Raw genomic sequence first — 21,090 nt, forward strand, 5'->3', positions numbered from 1 at the left:
ATCTATATAAGTTGATGATTACTAGAAAACTAAAATCATGAATTCATATATAAGGATAACTATTACTATTGTTTTTGGAAATTAAACAAGACCTTGATAGAATTGAATAGAGCTAAAGGTTTCTACATCACATCTCGATCGAAGACGAATTTGATCAACGATATACGACTCGATCACGTCTTCAGCATCATAAGCTGCTTCAGCAATGCGACTCTCCCAAATATCTTCTTCTTCGGTGTAGCCACCGTGGGGAGAATAGCTTTCAAGAAAATTTTGTAGAGATGTAACTGCTTGAGTGAGAGATTCAAGCTGTTTTTGGTGGATGGAAATAGGAGGGCGTGGATGAATCTGAATTTGATCTATAATATTCAATACAGAAACTAAAGCTCCATAGACAGCCATTTCACTTAATCTCAATCCACCGAGATTCCTTAGGGGTCGTTTGGTTATTAAGGTGGGTAAAGTTTATAAACCTGGTTACCTTCGGTGTATAATCTGTGCATGTCGTTACCATTGGCTGTTTGGTTGAATAGAGGCCAAATTAAACAAAAAGGCCAATCCTATCGTTTGGTTGACCGTAGTCATACGGAGTGTAATGTTGTGCTGCCTTTTTTGCCCCTAGGGTTGCAGTGGAATTTCAGTTTTGCATAGTCATAAAACCGCGAATCCCTCTCAGAAATTAGACATTCGCGCGGTGTTTTTTCGGAGCAATCTCACCCCATCAGCGACGACTGCAAAATTCCTCCCAGAGAGAAGATCTAAATCCCATCCAGGTTAGATAGTTAGAAAGTGGTTCGCTCATTCCCTGATTTACACCTGATTTTAGGTTGTGAGTCTCGGTTTTCCATTCCGTTATGCACTCCTTGTTCCCTATTTTTTTGTTGACGAGAACAACATAGTGGTTATGCTGTGCGCATGCCACTGTAATTTCAATGTAAAATGTTGGTTTGAAGATTGACATTTTCGGCTAAATTTCTTGCAATTGATGTTCTGTTTACTTTGTTTGGCGAACGCTGCTGCAAATGTCTTGGTATGTTCTATTTGTTAAACTATGTTTACTGAGTTAGTTTGAATGTGACTCTTGCTCGTTTATTCTTCGAAGCTATGTTCGATCCTCGAATATTTGTACCCTCCGGAAATGATAGCCAGAACACACAAGGTTTGGGATTTCATGAACATATTCATGTCCATAGTCTGGTCTCGTCTACATACTTACACATTTCTTTTACTTTATGCCCTACATTCCTTAATTTGTCCCAGGGAGTAGCCAATACCGAAGGGGGAACGATCGCAGAGCTGTTATTCCCCGTCGTTCTTGGTCTGACCGTGAAGAGGCTGTCCTCATGGTTGCCATGAAGGATTTGGTGGCCCGTGGGTGGAAATCAAATAATGGGTTCCGAGGAGGTTACTTGGGCAAGGTTGAAGAATGGCTGCAAAAAGAGTTTCCTAGAACTGACTTGAAACCCAATCCGCATATTCAGTCTAAGATAACGACGGTCAAGAAAAGCTACAACTTACTGGCCAAAATTCTCGACCGTAGTGGTGTCGGTTTCAATGTACATTGAGATTTTAAGATCGATTGCGAAGATGGCCAGTGGGATCAAATCGTTAAGGTTGTTATGTTTAACTAGCTGTTGAACAATAGTAACTTATGATAGTCTCATTAGCATTGGTCCTGACCTTGAACATACTTGTATCTTCCCACGCAGCAAGACAGCGGTGCTCGCGGCATGCGCACGAAGTCCTGGCCTTACTGGGAGGACTGGAGGTTATCTTCGGCTAGGACATGGCAACTGGTGGACATGATGAATGGGTTCCTGATGCGGCGGCGAATAGTTCGCCAGATGCGCCTGTTACAGGTGACAGTAGTGATTATCATTCTAGCTTCGAAGATTTTCTAGGTGAAGACGAGCAGATGCAGGCCATGTTTGCGAATACTGGTGTTGATGACAGCAGCACGCAGAGTGGGGTGAACGCTACTGCAAGCAGTGGAGCGATAGCTAATGCAAGCGGTCACGCTCCTCTAAAAAACAAGCGCAAACACAAAGTCCGGGAGAATGATAACGACATAGTTGAGCTACTCGGAAAGCTACATGAGGACACCAACGCTCATTTGGAGACTTTGGCATTACGCATTGGGTACGAGATAGATTTTGGTAAAGCAAGGGCGGAGATCTTTCGTCATTTTGGCAACATACCAGAGCTGACCGAGAATGAAATGTATGATCTGTGCGACATCATTGGTAAGGAGAACTCCCGACTAGAGATCTTCACAGGACTCCCTGATGCTTCGAAGGCCGGATATGCGAAGCGTGTCCTGGAGAAAGAGGGTCGCATCTAGCTGGCTTTACATCACCGCCTTTTTTTGTCTTATGAATATTATGCTCTTTTGGACAATTTCAGCCTATATTAACTGGTAATGTAGTAAGATAACCGTTTTGTAGCTCAAACCGTACTGTTAGTTTTTGTGTGGCTGTTTTAGGATGATGTTTTGGTAATGTAATTAAGATCTACGCTAAGACCTCTTAAAACTAATCGTCCGTGTTGAATTATGACTATCTAACTTCTGTACCTTGTGTTTTCTTATTTGGTCTCCCTTTAATTTTTGTGAATGATATGCTTTACTGCAGTATCGAACAACAGCTTGAATGGGAATGATGCAATGATTCATGAGTTAACCAGTCCATATACTCCTTATTTCTCTTCATAGTGTCTCTCCGAGTGCAAGTATGGTCGTCCATTGATGTAAACCATTGCAAATTACAGCATGGGTCTTTATAAATTCTTTTCCCCATTAGCTATAAAAGTTTGGAGCATATACACCTATCAACCACTAAAATATTTATATATGATTTGAACCAATATTAGTAGCTCAATATGATGATGTGCAGATACTGCAATGCAACTCCATCAATGGTGATAATGCATAATAGCTTAAATTCATTAATTATAATAGCCGCAAAAATAGCCTTATGATACAACGAAAATTGTTCTTCGTATGCAACCTCTGCCTTCGAGATTAGCTAAAAATATTGGCAAAATAATATAGTGGATATTAAAATCCGATAATGAAGACACTAGCAAATATAGAGGTGCCTTTCCAAACGAGGCCATGCACTTGTTAACCCATTTATATGTGGGGCTTCCCTAGCACCCTTCAATACATCATTGGACTGTTCGATGCACATGAGTAGGCCAACGTGGGACTGTTTGGTGGCAACGGCCGAGGCAAAACACGAGAACTTTCTTCCTCGACCTTCCTTTCCAACTTTCCGTTAGCATCTACCCCGTAGTAGCAGACAGCCTTCTTGTTGGTCGATTCCTGGTCCAGAGGGCTGCCTTCGTCGAACATGAGTTTGCGCCTGGCAAATGAGAAGGGCTGGTTGCTACTCACCTCTCCATAGTCAACTGTTGAAAACGTGAGAAATTTGAAGAGCTTTAAGCTTTTCATTTCTAAGTCTTTTGGCTTTTCACTTCTAGGGTAATCTCCAAAATGTTTATGAGGTTCCTTAATGCCAAGACCTATCATATGATCACTCCTATCCTATAAATAGGTGTGGATTTGAGAGATGGAATAGACACCAACAAATCATTCTCTCTTCTCTCTAGCTCTCAAGCATTCTAGTTCGCATCATTAGGAGCATTGCATTGCTCGGTTCTCGCCTCCAATTCAAGTTTGCCGGAGCCTACGAGTTTGAGGTGCTTCAACTCGGTAGGAGGAAAGTCATTTCATCTTTGGGGACGTTGCGCCAATCCGTGAGCACTAGCCGGGGCGTATCTTGTCTTGCGGAGAGAGGCATACCTCGACTCGACTTAAAGAAGACTATAGTTTGCATCTTGTTCCTTTTATTGTATTTACTTTGTTTTATTTACCTTCTAGTTTTTGGCTCTTTTGTAATAGCAAGAGTTTGCCCGTGTAAAAGGCTATAATATTTCCAACAATCGCAAGACGAGATAGTGTACTCTTGCTGAAATCATGTCGATGCGCTATGGAGTGGTTAATTCCTTGAGATCTATTCTCTTAAAATGGTGTTTATCATTTGTCATCTGACAAGCAAGACCAATTTAGAATTGGCAGTAGTAATTAGGAGACAATATTGTGCAAATTATTTGAACGTGTTGTTATAAACAACAAAGATCACGAGGTGGTCGCAATGGTCTCCGACGTGGACCATGGTAATAATCCAAATGAATGGTTTGTTGATACAGGTGCCACATGTCATGTGTGCTCCGAGAGAAGCGTTTTTTCTACTTACAAATCTGTTGGAGGTAGAAAAGTATGCATGGGAAACCAAGCCTCTTCTAAGGTGGTTGGTGTGGGTAAAGTGTTCCTAAAATTAGGATCAGGAAAGGTTTTTACCCTTAAGGATGTGCTGTATGTCCCAGACATCCGAAATAATTTGGTGTCAGGCTCACTTCTAGTAAATCATGGATTTTCACTAGAATTTGAGTGTGAAAAGGTTATATTGACGAAGTATGAAAAGTTCATAGGTGAAGGTCACCTAGTGAATGGGCTTTTTGAGCTGAATGTTATGGTTATTCACCGTGGAAAAGGAATAAGCAATAAGGAAGATGACACATCCTCTTATTTGCTTGAAAGCTCTGATTTATGGCATAATAGATTGGGACATGTAAATCTAAATGCTATAAAAAGATTAGTGAATCTTGATTTACTAAAAGATCACGAGTTTAACTAACAAAAGAAATGTGAAGTCTGTGTTGAAGCAAAAATGACCAAGCTACCGTTTCGCTCGGTAGAACGGAGCACAAAACCTCTAAAATTAATTCATACAGACGTATGTGATTTAAAATTTGTGCAAACTAGAGGTGATAAAAAGTACTTCATCACATTTATAGATGATTGCACAAGGTATTGTTACCTTTTACTTATTAAGAAGTAAAGATGAGGCAATTGGAGTGTTTAAAGACTTCAAAAATGAAGCCGAAAATAAACTTAATTGTCGAATTAAGTGTGTTCGAAGTGATAGAGGTGGTGAGTATGTAGCCCCGTTTGCAAAATTATGTCATGCAAGTGGTATAATTCACCAAACAACGGCTCCATATTCTCCCCAGTCAAATGGAGTTGCTGAACGAAAAAATCAAATACTTTAAGAGATGATGAATGCTCTGTTGATTAATTCTGGTTTATCCCAGAACATGTGGGGGAGGTTGTGTTAACAACGAATCATATCCTGAACAAAATTCCACTAAAAAATAGGGATGTGACTCCTTATGAATTGTGGAAGGGAAAGAAACCTTCATATACATACCTCAAAGTGTGGGGGTGTTTAGCGAAGGTAGAAGTGCCTCCTCCGAAACAAGTTGCAATAGGCCATAAAACAGTCGATTGCATCTTTATTGGCCATGCACTTAATAGTAGCGCATATCGTTTCCTAGTCCATAGGTCAGTTGTGCCTGGCGTGGCTGAAGGAACAATAATTGAGTCAAGAAATGCTTTATTCTTTGAGAATGTGTACCCTTGCAAGAAGCAAGATGATCGTTCTAGTGATAGAATGGTGGATGAAGCCACTTTCTAATTCTCCAAAAAGGACGAGGTCAAGTCCTGAGGATATAGAACCAAGACGTGGTAAAAGAATTAAAATTGCTAAGACTTTTGGTCCAGACTTCATAACTTTCATGTTGGATGGTGAACCAAAGTCATTGGCTGAAGCTTTGTCTGTCCTAGACGCAGCGTGGTGACAAGAAGCTATCAATAGTAAAATTGAATCCATCACGAGAAATAACACTTGGGTGTTAGTAGACTTGCCTGAAGGCTGTACGGCTTTAGGGTGCAAGTGGATTCTCAAAAGGAAATATAAGCCCGATGGTACTATAGATAAGTACAAAGCTCGCCTAGTTATCCAAGACTTTAAGCAAAAAGAAGGGTATGACTTTTTTTTATACCTACTCACATGTTACGAGAATCACTTCCATTCGGGTGCTTCTTGCGATTGCTACTTTGCACAATCTTGAGATTCACCAAATGGATGTGAAAACTGCATTTCTGAATGGTGATCTGGAAGAAGAAATATATATGAAACAACCCGAAGGGTTTGTTGTGCCTGGACAAGAGCGTAAAGTATGCAAACTGGTAAAGTCATTATATGGGTTAAAGGAAGCACCGTTACAATGGCATTTGAAATTTGACAACATTAGATTCACTATTAATGAGTGTGATAAGTGTGTTTACATTAAGAACACAGATACCGAGTTTGTTATTGTGTGTTTGTATGTTGATGATATGTTGATAATGGGCAGCAACAGTGCCATTATTAACGAGACTAAAAACATGTTGAAAAGAAATTTCGATATGAAATATATGGGTCTAGCTGATGTGATTCTCGGAATCAAAATATTGAGGACTAATGAGGGAATTGTCTTAACGCAATCTCATTATGTTGAGAAAATGCTTAAGAAATTCAACTCGTTTGATTGTAAGCCAGCAAAGACTACTTTGGAGTTCAATGTCCATTTGAGCGAGAATATGTGTGATTCTGTTGCTCAAGAAGAGTATGCAAAGGTCATAGGAAGTTTGATGTTTATCACGAACTGTACTCGACCTGATCTTGCTTGTCCTGCAAACAAGTTGAGCCGATTTACGAGCAACCCAAGCAAGGAACATTTGAAAGCTCTGTGTAGAGTTTTGAGATGCTTGAAGTGTACTATTAACTTTGGGTTGCATTACACAAGATATCCCCAAGTACTTGAAGGGTACGGTGATGCAAATTGGATCTCTGATTCAAAAGACTCATTTTCGACAAGTGGGTATGTGTTCATTGTGGGGGGTGGTGCTGTCTCGTGGAAATCAACGAAACAGACATGTATTGCTTGTTCCACCATGGAATCTGAGTTTATCGCATTGAATAAAGCAGGGGAAGAAGCTGAGTGGCTCAGAAATTTCCTAGAATGTATTCTATGTTGGAAGAAGCCAGTGCCCGCAATATTGATACATTGTGATAGCAAAGCAGCTATTGGTAGAGCACAAAGTGGCTTTTATAATGGTAAGTCTCGACATATTCATCGGTGACATAATACCGTAAGGCAGTTGATCACAAATGGCATTATCTCAGTTGACTATGTAAAGTCAGTGGATAACTTAGCGGATCTGTTAACAAAAGGTTTAAACCGTGATCAAATGCATAAATTGCTAAAAGGAATGGGACTGAAAACCACATCTTAAAAGATGAGTATAGTGGTAACCCAACCATACGATTGGAGATCCCATGGGATTGGTTCAATGGGAAAACGAAGCTATACAAATCTAGCTGTAACACTCAGAAGATTTTAATCTTCGCTCATTCTTTAGAAAGCATTGAGTGTTGTAACTTGCACGTGGTAAGAGGTTAAGTCTTTTGACTTTTAATGATTCTTGAAATCTCAAGTCGATGCAATATGGCAGGATACTCATGAAAGAATCACCTATGTAAGTGAGAAGTGAGGCCGCTTCGTGTGTGTGAGTCACTTATGAATTCCAAAGAAGTGTTCCACGGCTGAAACGGACACAAACGTGAGAACTGATGGAGTTAAGACAATATTGTGTTGATGCTATTGACTAGGCATACACCAAGGAGGAATAGTTCAAGGCATCGCGTCCACTAGCCCACCGGTATGTCCGATAGTGTTGACTATGGAAGGTTCAAAATCACAAGTTACCTCTCCAAATACAGTATCGTTTCTCGAGAACTGAGCAAAGAGTCTGCATACATGCATTTGTGTCTGGTGTTGGTTTGAGCTTGCAGCACTCTAACCAATGTGGGGAATTGTTGAAAACATGATAAATTTGAAGAGCTTTAAGCTTTTCATTTTCTAAGTCTTTTGGCTTTTCACTTCTAGGGTAACCTCCAAAATGTTTATGAGGTTCCTTAATGCCAAGACCTCTCATATGGTCACTCATATCCTATAAATATGGGTGGATTTGAGAGATGGAATAGACACCAACAAATCATTCTCTCTTCTCTCTAGCTCTCAAGCATTCTAGTTCGCATCATTATGAGCATTGCATTACTCGATTCTCGCCTCCAATTCAAGTTTGTCGGAGCCTACGAGTTTGAGGTGCTTCAACTCGGTAGGAGGAAAGTTGTTTCATCTTTGGGGACGTTGCGCCAATCCGTGAGCACTAGCCGGGGCGTATCTCGTCTTGCGGAGAGAGGGATACCTCGACTCGACTTAAAGAAGACTATAGTTTGTATCTTGTTCCTTTTATTGTATTTACTTTGTTTTATTTACCTTCTAGTTTTTGGCTCTTTTGTAATAGCAAGAGTTTGCCCGTGTAAAAGGCTACAATATTTCCAACAACAACATCCGGGGGGCCGTCATTTCTTTCCCAGCGTGCACCAGTTCTTGAGTTTGAGAGTCACTCAGCACGATCATCGTGTTCTCTTGTTCCTCTTTGACGGCTTTCAGTCCGAACAGCTCGTTGAGTTGATTATATGAGGGATCGCCACGTCGGTTATAAGCTCCGAGAAGTGACTTTCGCTTCAACAAAACCAAAGGATACATGAGAACAAAACACCTTAAAACATATGTCGAAATATGTAGTGATGTACTTACCTCAAGCACTTGCGGCTAATTGGGGGCAGCAACAATTACGATGTTCGTCGCCGCGTTCTAGTAGGTCCCCTCCAACGCTACGATCTTATTAAAAGTATTATATCACTTCTCCAGAAAATGCAGACTATCCACAATGTCATACCACTCAAATACAAGACCAAGCTGCTTTTCGATCGCGATCTTTGCCTCGGTTATGAAGTGGCTGGGGAAAACAGAGCCCCCGCAACCTGCAGCAAGTTTCAACCTTTTCATTGTACCGAGCAGGACTGAGTCCATCTCGTGCGTCAGATTGACGCGTAGAGGAGTGTGCTTTGGTTGGGTATGTTGTCTGACATTTTTTTCGAAAGAGAGGAGTTGAAAGCAAATTTTGGCTGGTGAATGGTCTGGAGTATACATGCTGGCCGTATATATAAGTTGCTGCTTGTTGGAGATACACAAGTACAAATATTTAAAATTTTTGACATGCAACCACCCAATTAAATTGAGGTGCGCCAAATGCAGAGGGTAGTTTCATGAATGCATTGATGTTCATTGATGGTGTGATATATAAGGGATACACTAATTAAAATTTTCACCTACCATTCCTCTAGCTAATGAGTAATGTCGCCTATGTTGGGTTGGTTCATGTCCAATCCACTTTCTTCAATTGCCAAGTAAACATAATGACCTCAAATCTCTCCAATGCTAGGCAAAAATATTGACCCAAAAGGAGTTCACATTCAATGCTTTACCCACTACCATTGAACTCAATCAATGGAATACTGCATAAACAAAGCTATATGCTATAAAAATTCAGTTGAAATATTCTACGATCAAAGGCAAAACAACAACCTTGGCAAGAAATGCATAAACAACACCACAACATTGATATGTATTGCAAAATAGTTAAATAGGTTAAATATATAAACCACCGTCAATAAGTTCATGCAGTGAGGGCATCCTACAATTCAAATTTAAATATAAGTCCAAGTGCAAACTAGAATAGTTTCCCTAAAACAACCCCCAACAATTACAATACCAAACCCATGAAACCAACACAAAGTTCATTCTAATTTCAGCTTGGCATCGGCCACAAACTCCACAAACGTGTCCACTGTTAGCTCTCATTTTATTCTTCTCATCATCTATGTTGCGCACTGTCTTTGTAGGGCGGTACGTTTGGTTCAAGACGTAGTCGGGTTGCGTGCCATCACCAATCCTACTATGATATTCGTCACACCACAAGAAAGACCCTGATTGGTTTGCATCAGTCGGACACTTGTAAAACAACCTACCGCAGTGTTTGGCATCTTTCCCAGCACGTAACAACTTCATCTTGCCTCGACCACAAACACACTCGGGTATCATGTCACTATCGGTTGTTGTCGTCGACATTAGGAGGTTGTAAATTACAAACAACGGATAAAAGATCAGAGTGTGTTAAACCTGACTTAATTAGAACAATACAGATCAAAAAGAAAGCAAATTTTATAGCACATTTTATATCTAAACTACATGGCAATACACACATTGTTCCACATTGAGTTAGCCAAATCTTCCCTCTTTTGAGTCCAAACAGTTGTTGTCTCTACTTGATCAACATATTCAATTTCACCATCAACATCATCTACAATGCCAATCTGTATGTCACTTGCAATTTCCTGTTCTATTGGGTCGTTGGTCATCTCACCACGAATAAAATTGTGGAGTAAGAAGCAAGCCATTATCATCCGGATTTGGATCTTGATCGGATAGAAACTAGCACTTCGCAGAATGCCCCATCTCATTTTAAGAACTGCAAAAGCTTGCTCGATAATGTTACGAGCTTTATTATGTCTTAAGTTAAACAATTCACGAGCATTTTGGGTTCTTTGGGTATCGACGCCCCATTCCTTCAAATGGTAACAGACATTTTTGAACGGCGTCAGGAATCCTTCATAATTTCCATATCCATTATCGCTTAGAAAGTAATTTCCTAAAAATACCACAATCGGTCAGGATGGTGATGTACTTATAAAGAAAGAAGAATCAATTTTGAAAAAACCGACAAGTGTCAAAGACAATGGTGTGTTTAAACCTCTGGGCACCCTCAATCCCCTGTCTCTACTGACGGCATCCCTTAGCACTCGAGAATCGCCGTCGGAACCCTCCCACCCGAGTAGAAAATACAAGAATCTCATGTTTCAGACGCATGCCGCCAGAGTGTTTGTGGATATTTGCCCCTTCCGAGATCGATAGCGTGGCTTCTCCACTTTACTGACAAGGACATTTATGTATGTCCCATCCAAAGCGCCAATACAACCCTACAACGGATCATATATATTTATAAAAATTCAACACGCAGTTCATTTCCTTAAAATGTTAGGTGTATTGGGTCATAGAGTTCTTTACCTTAAAATGTTTTCACCGATGATCAACTTAAGTGTTCGTTACAGGATCGGGTTGTGGCAGGAGAATGGTATGAAGTCTAAGAATTGCCTTCAGCACAAGATGGACGTAATGCGATATTGTTTCCTCGGACCGCTTAAAATCAAAACCAGAAGGACGAATTTTCTTGTGGTGAGCTAAGATACTTAGAAAAATAGCTACTTGTTCCTCTAGTAATACATATCTTCCATCTCGCAGCCCACCAACGTCTCTTAACAGGATACATAAACGACCAAATGTGTTACTATCCATGCGTAAGTTCACGAAACAATCTATGTCACTAATTTTTGTGAGTCTATTCATATGTCTTACTTGTTGGGGCATCCTATCTTATGCGAATACCTAATTAGATTCTGCCTATTACACCGGCCGCAACGTGCAATTCTTTCAGATATACGTGCAACAGGATAAGCGTGTGCATATGTAAGAGATGCACTATCTCTTCTACCATGAGGTACACGACTTTGGAAAAACGAAATGGACGAGCCATTACCACATATGGTAATACTAGCAGCAGGATCAAGCTACTGCACCAACAAAAGTTTCAGAATAAGACATTGGAATAACCAAAGAAATTATCGTCACACCACACGTACAGTAGATCTGAACAGCTATAATCATATTGATGGTCACAAACAAGAAATTACCAATTTAATTGTCTACCCATTACAACAAACTCTGCAAAAAAGCCCATGGAGTATTCGACACATTTGTACCGAGAGAACACATAGACTAATTGAAAAGCTCATCAACAGAAATCAAAAGTACTATTCGCAAAGTATAAAGGGATTCACACTAAAAGGAGACACATAGAAGCACTTGATACTTTTTAAAAACTAGATCCAAACGATTACTCATAAAAATCAAACTGAAACGTATGCAGATTTGCATAATATGGTTGCAAAAGGACGACATTACCTTCAGCGATCTAAATCGATTCCCTTCGAATGAAATTCCACCGACGAGTACTGAGGACAACCAATATCTTCTGCTAAGCGAGATCCTTGAGAGGCGGCTTTAGCTTTGTGCTGCGTCACCAAATTCGAAATAAAATTATGAGGCTATGCAATTGGGGTTAGATCCAACATAAACAGCGACAAATCTGCACAAAGCAAATGTTAGAGAACGAAATTACCTTGCGCAGGCTAAATCGAGCCCTTGTGCATAAACTTCCGGCGCCGGGTGAAGAGGACAACCACTTTCTTCCCGTGTGTGGAAGAGGTTTCGCACCTTGAGTTGCTTGACCAAATTCGAATTGCAATAATGAGAATGGGCAATTGGGGAAAAAGGGGTGTTAATCCGGCACGCAGATCAAAACACCCAAAAAAATCGCGATTCTACCACGTCGAATATTAAATGAATAGTGCGGGCCTAGCACTTTAAACACGGGCCATAGAAAAGAAAGATATATTAACCAAACATTATGTATATTGCAGTTAAAAATAATAATCTGACCAAAACCTAACAACCAAACGCGCTCTTAGGGACTAACAAGTTGAGGAAGACTGTGTTTGTAAAGCAAAGAAACAAACAAACTAATTTTTGAAAGTAAAGAAACAAACTGCTTTTTGATGAATAGCATTTTAGATAAGTCTTAATTTTAAGTTATAAGACTAAATTTTTTGTCTATCAATCGATTGACAGATTAAATAATCCAAAGTTGGGGTTCATGGTCTAGCAATAATAATGCAAGTTGAGCGTAAGATAATCTTTTAAAATGTGAATTGAAATAATTAGACGACTTTATTGAATTGTTGTGGAAAGCGATCATATTAGGTGGATGTGTGACACTTTTGACAATTACAGATAATGAATATACTACTCCTATTTAATTACCGTTTTTTGGCTCCATTAGTACCAGAAGAGCACATCTAAACGATTAAGAAATAAAGGGAAATAAAGGACATATTTTAAATTGGATTTATTTCTTGAAAATAAATTATATTTCCATAATTCATTTATTTATGCAGGCCACGAAAATTTCCATGAGTTTATAATAATAATCGCATTAACTAATCATGGTTGTTATCTTTTAGTCTCTAGACATGATTACAAAAGTTACTTATTTTTTTATATTGACAGAACAAAAACCATTTATGAATAGTTATTAGTACTATTAACTTACGCACCGTACTATATTTAACATTAAATTTTTATACTCCATCCGACCGTTGCAACACACAACGTAGATGTTACAATTTTTTTTCTCCAAAACGATACTCCCTTTCTGCTTCATACTATTCACAGTTCTCTTTTTCGGCATAAACTAAGAATTGACTAATCAATGTAATTAAATTAGCATTTTACATGTAATAAGGGAACATTTAATCAACTCTAATATTAACTAAATATCCTTATTCTTACTTAAAATAGAAATAATGCAAGTAGTTTGGGACACGCCGAAAAATAAATGCGAATAGCATGACACAGAGGTAGTATCACGTTTCCTTTTTTGGAAAAGTAAATCAGTATTAATATATTCAATTATACTTTATCTCTCTTCATTACTACTCCAATAACGTTTTTCTATTTCATATAAATATTTTTAAATGCAGTATATTTTTCTTATCATTAAAATACCAAAAATATCTTCTAATTTTTTTTTACATTTTTAAATTTGACATCTATTCTAGGATGAAAAAAGTTGTGACAAAATAGAGTAATTGTGTAAATCGAGGTAAACAGAAACGTAAAGAAAATACAGATTTACGTGGTTCACCAACATTGTTGGCTACGTCCACGGGCAGGAAACAGAGAACAAATTACATTCAGATTGTTTTACGGATTATGACTAAAGATTTCATATTGGATTTCAAATCATTATCAGTTCTCAGTCGCTTGATTTTCTTCCCTGTCTGATTTTCCACCAAGGTTTTCCACTGGTTGAACTTCTTGAAACCGTCACCTTTATACTTCATCATGAACACCCAAGTCATCCTCGAGTAGTCATCAATCATCGACACAAAATACTTGTGACCTCCAATAGATTCAGCACGTGATGCAACAATCCATGTGAATGTAGTCGAGCGTCCCCTTGGTCCGATGAACAACCTTCTTTGGGAACTTGTTGCGATGAAGCTTCCCAAAAACACAGTGTTCGCAGAAATCCAGATTCTTCACTTTATGCCCAGAGAGAAAATCACGCTTGGACAGAATTTGCATCCCTCGTTCCCCATGTGACCAAGCCTCATATGCCATAGCTTTGTCATACACTCGGCCGACATCTCGGATGATGCAGTATCAGTAGAGCCTGTCACGATGGAACCTTTCAGAATATACAAGGTACCCCGTTTCAAAGCTGTCAGAACCACCTTCGAACCTTTCATAATATGCATTACTTCACCTGAACCTTTGAAGCTGAATCCATTACTTCATCTGTGGAACATGCGTGACATTGTTCAAGGTGCAAAACACCCCATCATGCGTCCTTATTCTGATAGAGCCAATGCCAACCACCTTGCAGACAACACTGTTGGCCATGGTAATATTGCCTCCATCTATCTGCTCATAAGTGGTGAAATAATCTGTGTGCGGACACAGATGGTACGATGCTCCTGAGTCAAAAATCCACACATCGTTGCTGTGTGGCTGGTCATCTGCAACTAGCGCCAGGCTTACTTCAGAATCTGAGTCATCAGCTTCTGCCACAGTTGCTGAACCATTGGCATCCCCTTTCTTTTTCTTCTTTGGACAATCATACTTCCAGTGCCTTGGTTCTTTACAATATGTGCAGATGTCGCCGGGTTGGAAACCTTTCGATCCCCCTTTTGATTTCCACTTCTTCTTTCCAGATTTCTTCTGACCCGTACCCGTAGCAGATAATCCCGACGCCTGACTTTCTGTGGCTGGACTAGTTGCCTGTTGCCGATCTTCTCTGATGTGGAGAGCAGATCGAACATCTTCCAGAGACAGAGTTTCTTTCCCAGTCATAAATAACTCAACGAAATTCTCATACAACTCAGGCAAAGAAACTAGCGGAATTAAAGCAACATCCTCATCTTCTACTTTAACTTCAACATTACGCAAATCCAGCAAAATTTTGTTCAAATTTTCCAGATGATCCCGAAGGGGCGTACCTTCCTGCATGCGTAATCGGAACATATGTTGCTTCAGGAGCAACTTATTGGTTAGAGACTTTGCCATGTATAAACTCTCCAACTTCGTCCAGAGGGCAACTACAGTTTACTGATCAACGACTTCGATGATAACATCGTCAGACAGGCACAACATGATTGTCGAGTGAGCCTTTTCATCTATGGTTACCCATTCGTCATCCTTCTCGTCTGCCTTTTTTGCCTTTCCTTTTGCAATTAGCGGCGCCCACAATCCTTGCTGCTTCAGCAAAGATCGCTCTAATACTAGTTTGTTGTGACAGAATAGAGTAATTGTGTAAATCGAGGTAAACAGAAACGTAAAGAAGACACAAATTTACGTGGTTCACCAACGTTGCGTTGGCTACGTCCACGAGCAGAAACGGAGAACAGATTATATTCTGATTGTTTTCAGATTATGGCTACAGATTTCAGATTAGATTTCAAATCACAAAATTATGTGCTCTACTCCCATATAAATAGACACACATGAGATTATATCCTAATTAGGAAACATAATTCTATCCCAATTAGAAAATATAATCTATATAGATTCAAGGCATATTATACTAATAAAAGTACTACTATAAGCAAAAGAATAAAGCCACATGCATCAAAGTGGACTTAAATTAACTTGAAATGTCTGACCTTAGACATTATTATTTTACACTAGGCCAATTCTCGCACATTATTTTAGTAGTCTTCTTATAACATTATAAACAGATGCTAGTGTTTAAACGAATTAAATTGTGTAATATGACCTTTTGGCAAAGTTTATAAACAAAATTGATTTTTAAAACATGAATATGTGTCTTCCAGATCATATTTCCGGCAGTGAATATTGTTTTCGTGCCAAAACGTTAAAACTAATTGTGCCAAAAAATATATATTTTTTAAATATTAAAACATCAAAAATAGTGCAAAAACTAATTAATAAGCTTCACATCAATTTTTACTCAGCCGGACCTTCGTCATCATGTCATGCGTGACAATACAAGCATACAATGATATAGGTGAGGTTTAGCTCAAACCAAGAATGACTCGTCGCTTTGATACGCGAACCATGCTTATAGAACCCCAAACGCTCTTTCAATATCTTTCCGAGCAGCCTATTGCCTTTGTGCAAAAAGAACCTGATGGGGTCTTTGGGGCCAAGGCTTTACCTTCTAAAACTTGATTGAAGATGGGAGATTGTGATACGGTCCCCGTACAGGAGCCACAGCAGCCACAACAACCGGTGATGGAGACAGCCCAGGACGACGCGGGGACGGCGGAGACGCCGGCGATTCCGGTGAAGGAGAAGCAGCCGTCGATCGCGACGACAAAGCCGAAGAGAAACCGTCGCCCGCTAGACTTGTTGGGCGACTACGTTCCCAAGTAGTGTTAGGAGAATTTCTTTCTTTCTATTTATTCCTTATTTTTGGATATTAGTTTATTTTGATTATGTAATTCCTGTAAAGAGTCGAGCCTAATTATAAGCTCCGTTTCAGGTTTTCTTTGTTGGTTCTTTCCCAGATGAACTAGGTTAGGAGTCGAACCAACCCTAGGGTCCTTAGTCTATAAATAGGGCTATGTTCATAAACTTGAAAAGCACATGAATGAAATATTATTTGCCCACAAAATTGTGAATTATTCTCTCAACCCTAGTTTAACCGCTGCCCGACGGAGGAGTTCCGCGCATAGCAAGAACCTAGAACCACCGCTGATCCTATCTCAGGACGCCGGAAAATCTCTTGATCGCCGAGCAGACAACCGCCGATCACCGTTAAGGAATTAAGTCCTTAACAGATTGGTTGAGGACATTGAGATTGTCGTTCGATCCGGGATCCCGAAAAAATGCATATCAAATCCATAGACAGTAGTCGGTAACCGTCTCTAGCACAATTGTCTGGTGGGTGCCATTGTGCCAACTAATGTACGCACCTCTCCATGTCGTGGGGAAATTCTTTCATTGCCAATGCATTTAGTCAACGCTGCTGAGCATCCTGGGAAAGGTGTGTACTACTTCGTGAAGACGACACAATTGTTGACAATCGTTGGTAATGCGTGTCGGAAGATATTCTGATGCAGTTCCAGCATGACTTGGAGGTTAAGCAAGTTATTTTTGGTTTTTATTTATTTCCTAGTTAGTAGAACTAGTAGATTAAAAAATATTAATCCTTTCGTCACTGAAATGTTGTCTAGTTTTGCCATTTTGGTATGTCCATGAAAAGTTGCCCACTTTATTTTTTTTCTTTTTATTTTTGATAAATAAACCCCACTTTCCACTAACTCTTTATTCTTATATTCTATTATAAAACCAATATATAAATGTGGGATCCTCATTCCACTAACTTTTTCAACTCAATTTTCTTCACATTTCTTAAAACCCGTGCCAAGTCAAACTTGGACAATATTTTATGGACGGAGGGAGTATTTGTTTTTCCTTCTACCAAATTAGGGTTTATATATTTATTTATTTCCTTTTAGTTATTTCCTTTAAGTTTTATATTTCATAAGTTTAGGATTTCCCTTTGCTTATATAAATGTCTCATTGTTAAATTAATTATGCTTACTTTAAATAATAATATTACATTGATTTTTTGTACTCTTAAGTTTTCAATTCGTTGAGTTCTTTTTTACCAGTTCAGTCATTCTCTATATGTTTTTGCATCATTTGGTATCACGATCCAGGTTGATTATCAATGGCTGAACGTAGGCGTGGCTGTGGATGTGGTGGTGCTCGTGTTGGCGGTGGTGGTGGAGGACGTGGAGATCCCCAACACGAAGACGTTGCACGGCAACGTGAACTGCGCGACATCCAGATTGAAGATCTGAGACAGAAGTTTTGTGACCTCCGGCGACGACAGGCGCAACGTGAACCGAAGCAAATTTGGATTCAGATCTTTCCAGTCATGACAATGATCGCGACAATAACCCTTTTGCTCGTGAGAAGGAGGAATGCGAAAATGGGTACTATGGGGCTGACCCAACACTTGATATCGGCATGCAGTTGAGATTTTAAAATTTGAGGGTAAGGCTCTTCCAGATGAGTTCATTGATTGGTTAAATAGTGTAGAACGTGTTTTCGATATCAAGAACATTAGTGACAACAACAAGGTCAAGTTGGTTGCTATCAAATTGAACATGCTTCAATTTGGTGGGAACATGTTAAGAGACAAACAGTGAGGGTAAGAAAAGCAAAAATCCAATCTTAGGAAAAAATGAAAAAAGATATTACGGGGGAAATTTCTTTTTACACACTATCGACAGGATGCGCTTATTGATTACCATGTCTGTAAGCAGGAGGATCTATCTGTGGAGGATTTTACTAATGATTTTGGTTGTCTACGAATACGTTGTGATGTTGAGGAAGAAGATGAACAAACCATCGCTCGCTATTTTGGTGTGCTTCGCTCTAAAATCCATGACGTTGTTCAATTCCAACAGTTTTCAGTTATGAGGATGTATGCAAGCTTGCGCTTAAAGTTTAGAAACAGTTGAAATGAAGAAAAGTCGTGAGTCGTTGGTCAGACAAAGATTCAACCAATTTTTGTGGAAGTAGCAGTGGCACGAGATCGTGCAAACCAACAGCGCCAGTGGCAGCTAAACCTTTTATGATGTCAGATTGTAATAAGAATTTGGCAAGATAAATATCATACTGAAGTATATGGAGTATATAATAATAATGTAAATGGTCAGTAATTAAATTAGGCAATGGAAGACTTAAATAGTATAATAATGTGATTATTGTTTTTAGAGAATTATGGCTAAAGTTTAGGGTGTGCTATTGGCCGGCTTTGGAGAGTAGCAGTTAATGTTCCTTCATGTTTGTGGTGGCGCTGCATTCTTGGCGGGTCATTGAACTTTTTAGTGGTATCGATCTTTGAGTTGTTAGTTATGATATGTGAACACTGAATTTAATATTAAATGACTTCTGTTTTGATGGTAAATATTAATGGTTCAATTATTTGGTTTTTAAAAGATCCAGAAAAGAATAAAATTTTAATTATCATACTCAATGGTGCCCACCGGTGGCATCTCCTATTCGGTCGACGGTTGGTTGGGTAGGGGGTGTTACAATTTGACGGAGCCACGGTATTCCGGAGAGGCGCAGCGTGCATCTCCCCCTTTGTAGGTGGCGGTGTTGGGCAGGGGAGGAGTGGCGATGGGTCTGGGGCCGTGTAAGGGGCGCCGCGACGGGCGCTAGGAGAAGCGCGACCGCTCGCGATGCCATACCGGAAGGTAGAATTTTTTATTTTTATTTTTAATATTGATTTTAATGGTTTTATTTCTCTCATTGTATACACCTAAAATAAACTAATAAATAAGATTAGTGATTCATAACAGTTACACAAACACTAAGTAAATGAAAATTTATCATTGACAGAAAAAACAAATGTTAGAAATGTTTTTCCATAACTTGATATATAACTACTCCAAAAGTTGATGCAACTTTTGATCAAATTCATCAATGTAAGAATCCTCAAGCCTTTCCATAACATGAATTCTCTCCATTTACTATGATTTGCCCTAATTTCCCTTCCAATCTGACTCTCCCCATCCATCACCACCTTCATTGCCTTCACCACACCATCTCTAGTAAACAATCCATCTTCATCTCCCTTCTCCACCTCCACCCCAACTCTCAAATCTCCTCCCATAAACCTTGCATTGATCAACTGATCGCCGACATGAGGCATTAGCACTAGTTGACACTCATTCACCAAAGCCTCCGAGATCGACCCCCACCCGCAGTGTGTAACGAAGCACCCCACCGAGGGATGAGATAGGATCAACTGTTGTTGAACCCAACCACCCTCCACAACTCCTCTATTTTCCGTCCTATTCGTAAAACCCTCGGGAAGCGCCTCCTCCACCGTCTTGGCCCCAATCGGCGGCTTCAATGCCGCCAAAAACGGAAGACCTGTCAGTTCAAATCCCAACAACAACTCGTGAAATAGCTCTAGCTTCAACCTAGCCTCACTCCCAAAAGCACAGTAAATCACGGATTTCGGCCCGCACCGGTTTAACCATTTGACCCACCGGTCCTCCAAACCCAAAGTGGGCGGTTCAGGCAAAACCGGCCAGGCTAAAAGAACCGGTTTTTTAAATCTCTTCTCAACAAAATCATGATGCAGTTCCTCCATTTCTCTACAAGATTTGAACCCCATGGCGTCGCACTCCTCCGCCGCCATGATCACGCACTCGACAAACTTCATCGGGCTTTTGAACTCCGCCATGTTGTTGATGGCGTCCACGGTGCGCGCCTCGTCCAGGTGGAGCCTTATCGCCGACGAGGGAGGGAACCCCTACGGAGGCCGGGTGAAACCCTCCGCGGTGGGTTCCTGGCGGAAAAGGTAAGCCACGGCGGCGGGGCTAATGATGCAGTAGAGCACCGACTTGATGCCCAAGCTTCGGGCCAACATCGGCAGCCAGTGGGTGAAGTCGAAGAAGACGAGGTCGGGCTGGATCTCGAGGAGGAGGGCCTTGACAGAGGGCTCAGTGAGGTCCATGGCGTGGCGGAGGAGAGAGTACATGGGGAAGATGACGTCGGCTGTGGTCTCGGTCCCCAGAGGGAGGCCTTCGACGTGAGGAACGGTGACGGGGATGAATTTGATGAGGTCGGGGTGGAGATTGAATTGGATGAGATTGGATTGAGTTTTGGGAGGGAGAATGAAGAAGATTTGGTGGCCTTTTTGGGCAAGTTTGTTGGAGATGTGAAGGAATGTTGTAAGATGTCCCATGGCAAACCATGGGTACATTGCGATCTTAAGCTTTTTGGTGAACATTTTTTTGTTTTTTGTTTTTGCTTCTTTTCTTTTAGGATGGGAAGCTTTTGATGGATATGAGATTTGTGTAGATTTAGGCTTGAGAAGAAGAAGAAAGATGAGTTTTCCGAGGTTTCCTCCTATGTTGGAAGAAGCTTCATGCTATAACGTTTGACACGTGCGTTTAGATCTATGCTATGATATTTGCTTTGTGTATAATATGTATGTACATGTGCATCTTCATAAAAATTAGCTTGTAACATCATACATCAATGTTGTACAGAATGTTACAA

General features: G+C 40.1%; 1 protein-coding gene, 1 long non-coding RNA gene and 1 pseudogene across 6 annotated transcripts; 1 reads left to right on the forward strand and 2 right to left on the reverse strand.

The window, feature by feature from the left end:
* The first annotated feature begins 696 nt into the window (after positions 1-696).
* Positions 697-2,535, forward strand: LOC121784650. 2 transcript variants are annotated; one of them, XM_042182843.1, is made up of 4 exons: positions 697-773; positions 1,103-1,159; positions 1,261-1,613; positions 1,710-2,535. In XM_042182843.1, exon 4 carries the CDS (start codon positions 1,787-1,789, stop codon positions 2,339-2,341), a length of 555 nt encoding a protein of 184 aa, XP_042038777.1. In that variant the 5' UTR covers positions 697-773; positions 1,103-1,159; positions 1,261-1,613; positions 1,710-1,786; the 3' UTR covers positions 2,342-2,535. The 2 variants fall into 2 exon arrangements, with proteins under 2 accessions (XP_042038777.1, XP_042038778.1); XM_042182844.1 differs by lacking the exon at positions 1,103-1,159.
* A 5,697-nt stretch (positions 2,536-8,232) lies between these two features.
* Positions 8,233-12,539, reverse strand: LOC121784651. 4 transcript variants are annotated; one of them, XR_006046753.1, is made up of 6 exons: positions 12,092-12,539; positions 10,921-11,984; positions 10,607-10,832; positions 9,130-10,504; positions 8,551-8,777; positions 8,233-8,475 (listed from the first exon to the last, which is right to left on the reverse strand). It is a non-coding gene; the product is annotated as an uncharacterized LOC121784651 (long non-coding RNA). The 4 variants fall into 4 exon arrangements; XR_006046754.1 differs by having other exon boundaries at positions 9,130-9,901; positions 10,059-10,832; XR_006046752.1 differs by having other exon boundaries at positions 8,234-8,475; positions 9,130-10,832; positions 10,921-11,483; positions 11,875-11,984; positions 12,092-12,537.
* Positions 12,540-19,460: 6,921 nt separating this feature from the next.
* On the reverse strand, positions 19,461-20,839 carry LOC121784622 (annotated as a pseudogene).
* Between the last annotated feature and the right edge of the window lie 251 nt (positions 20,840-21,090).

The sequence above is a fragment of the Salvia splendens genome, chromosome 21 (genome assembly GCF_004379255.2).
Source record: "Salvia splendens isolate huo1 chromosome 21, SspV2, whole genome shotgun sequence".
Lineage (NCBI taxonomy): Eukaryota > Viridiplantae > Streptophyta > Magnoliopsida > Lamiales > Lamiaceae > Salvia > Salvia splendens.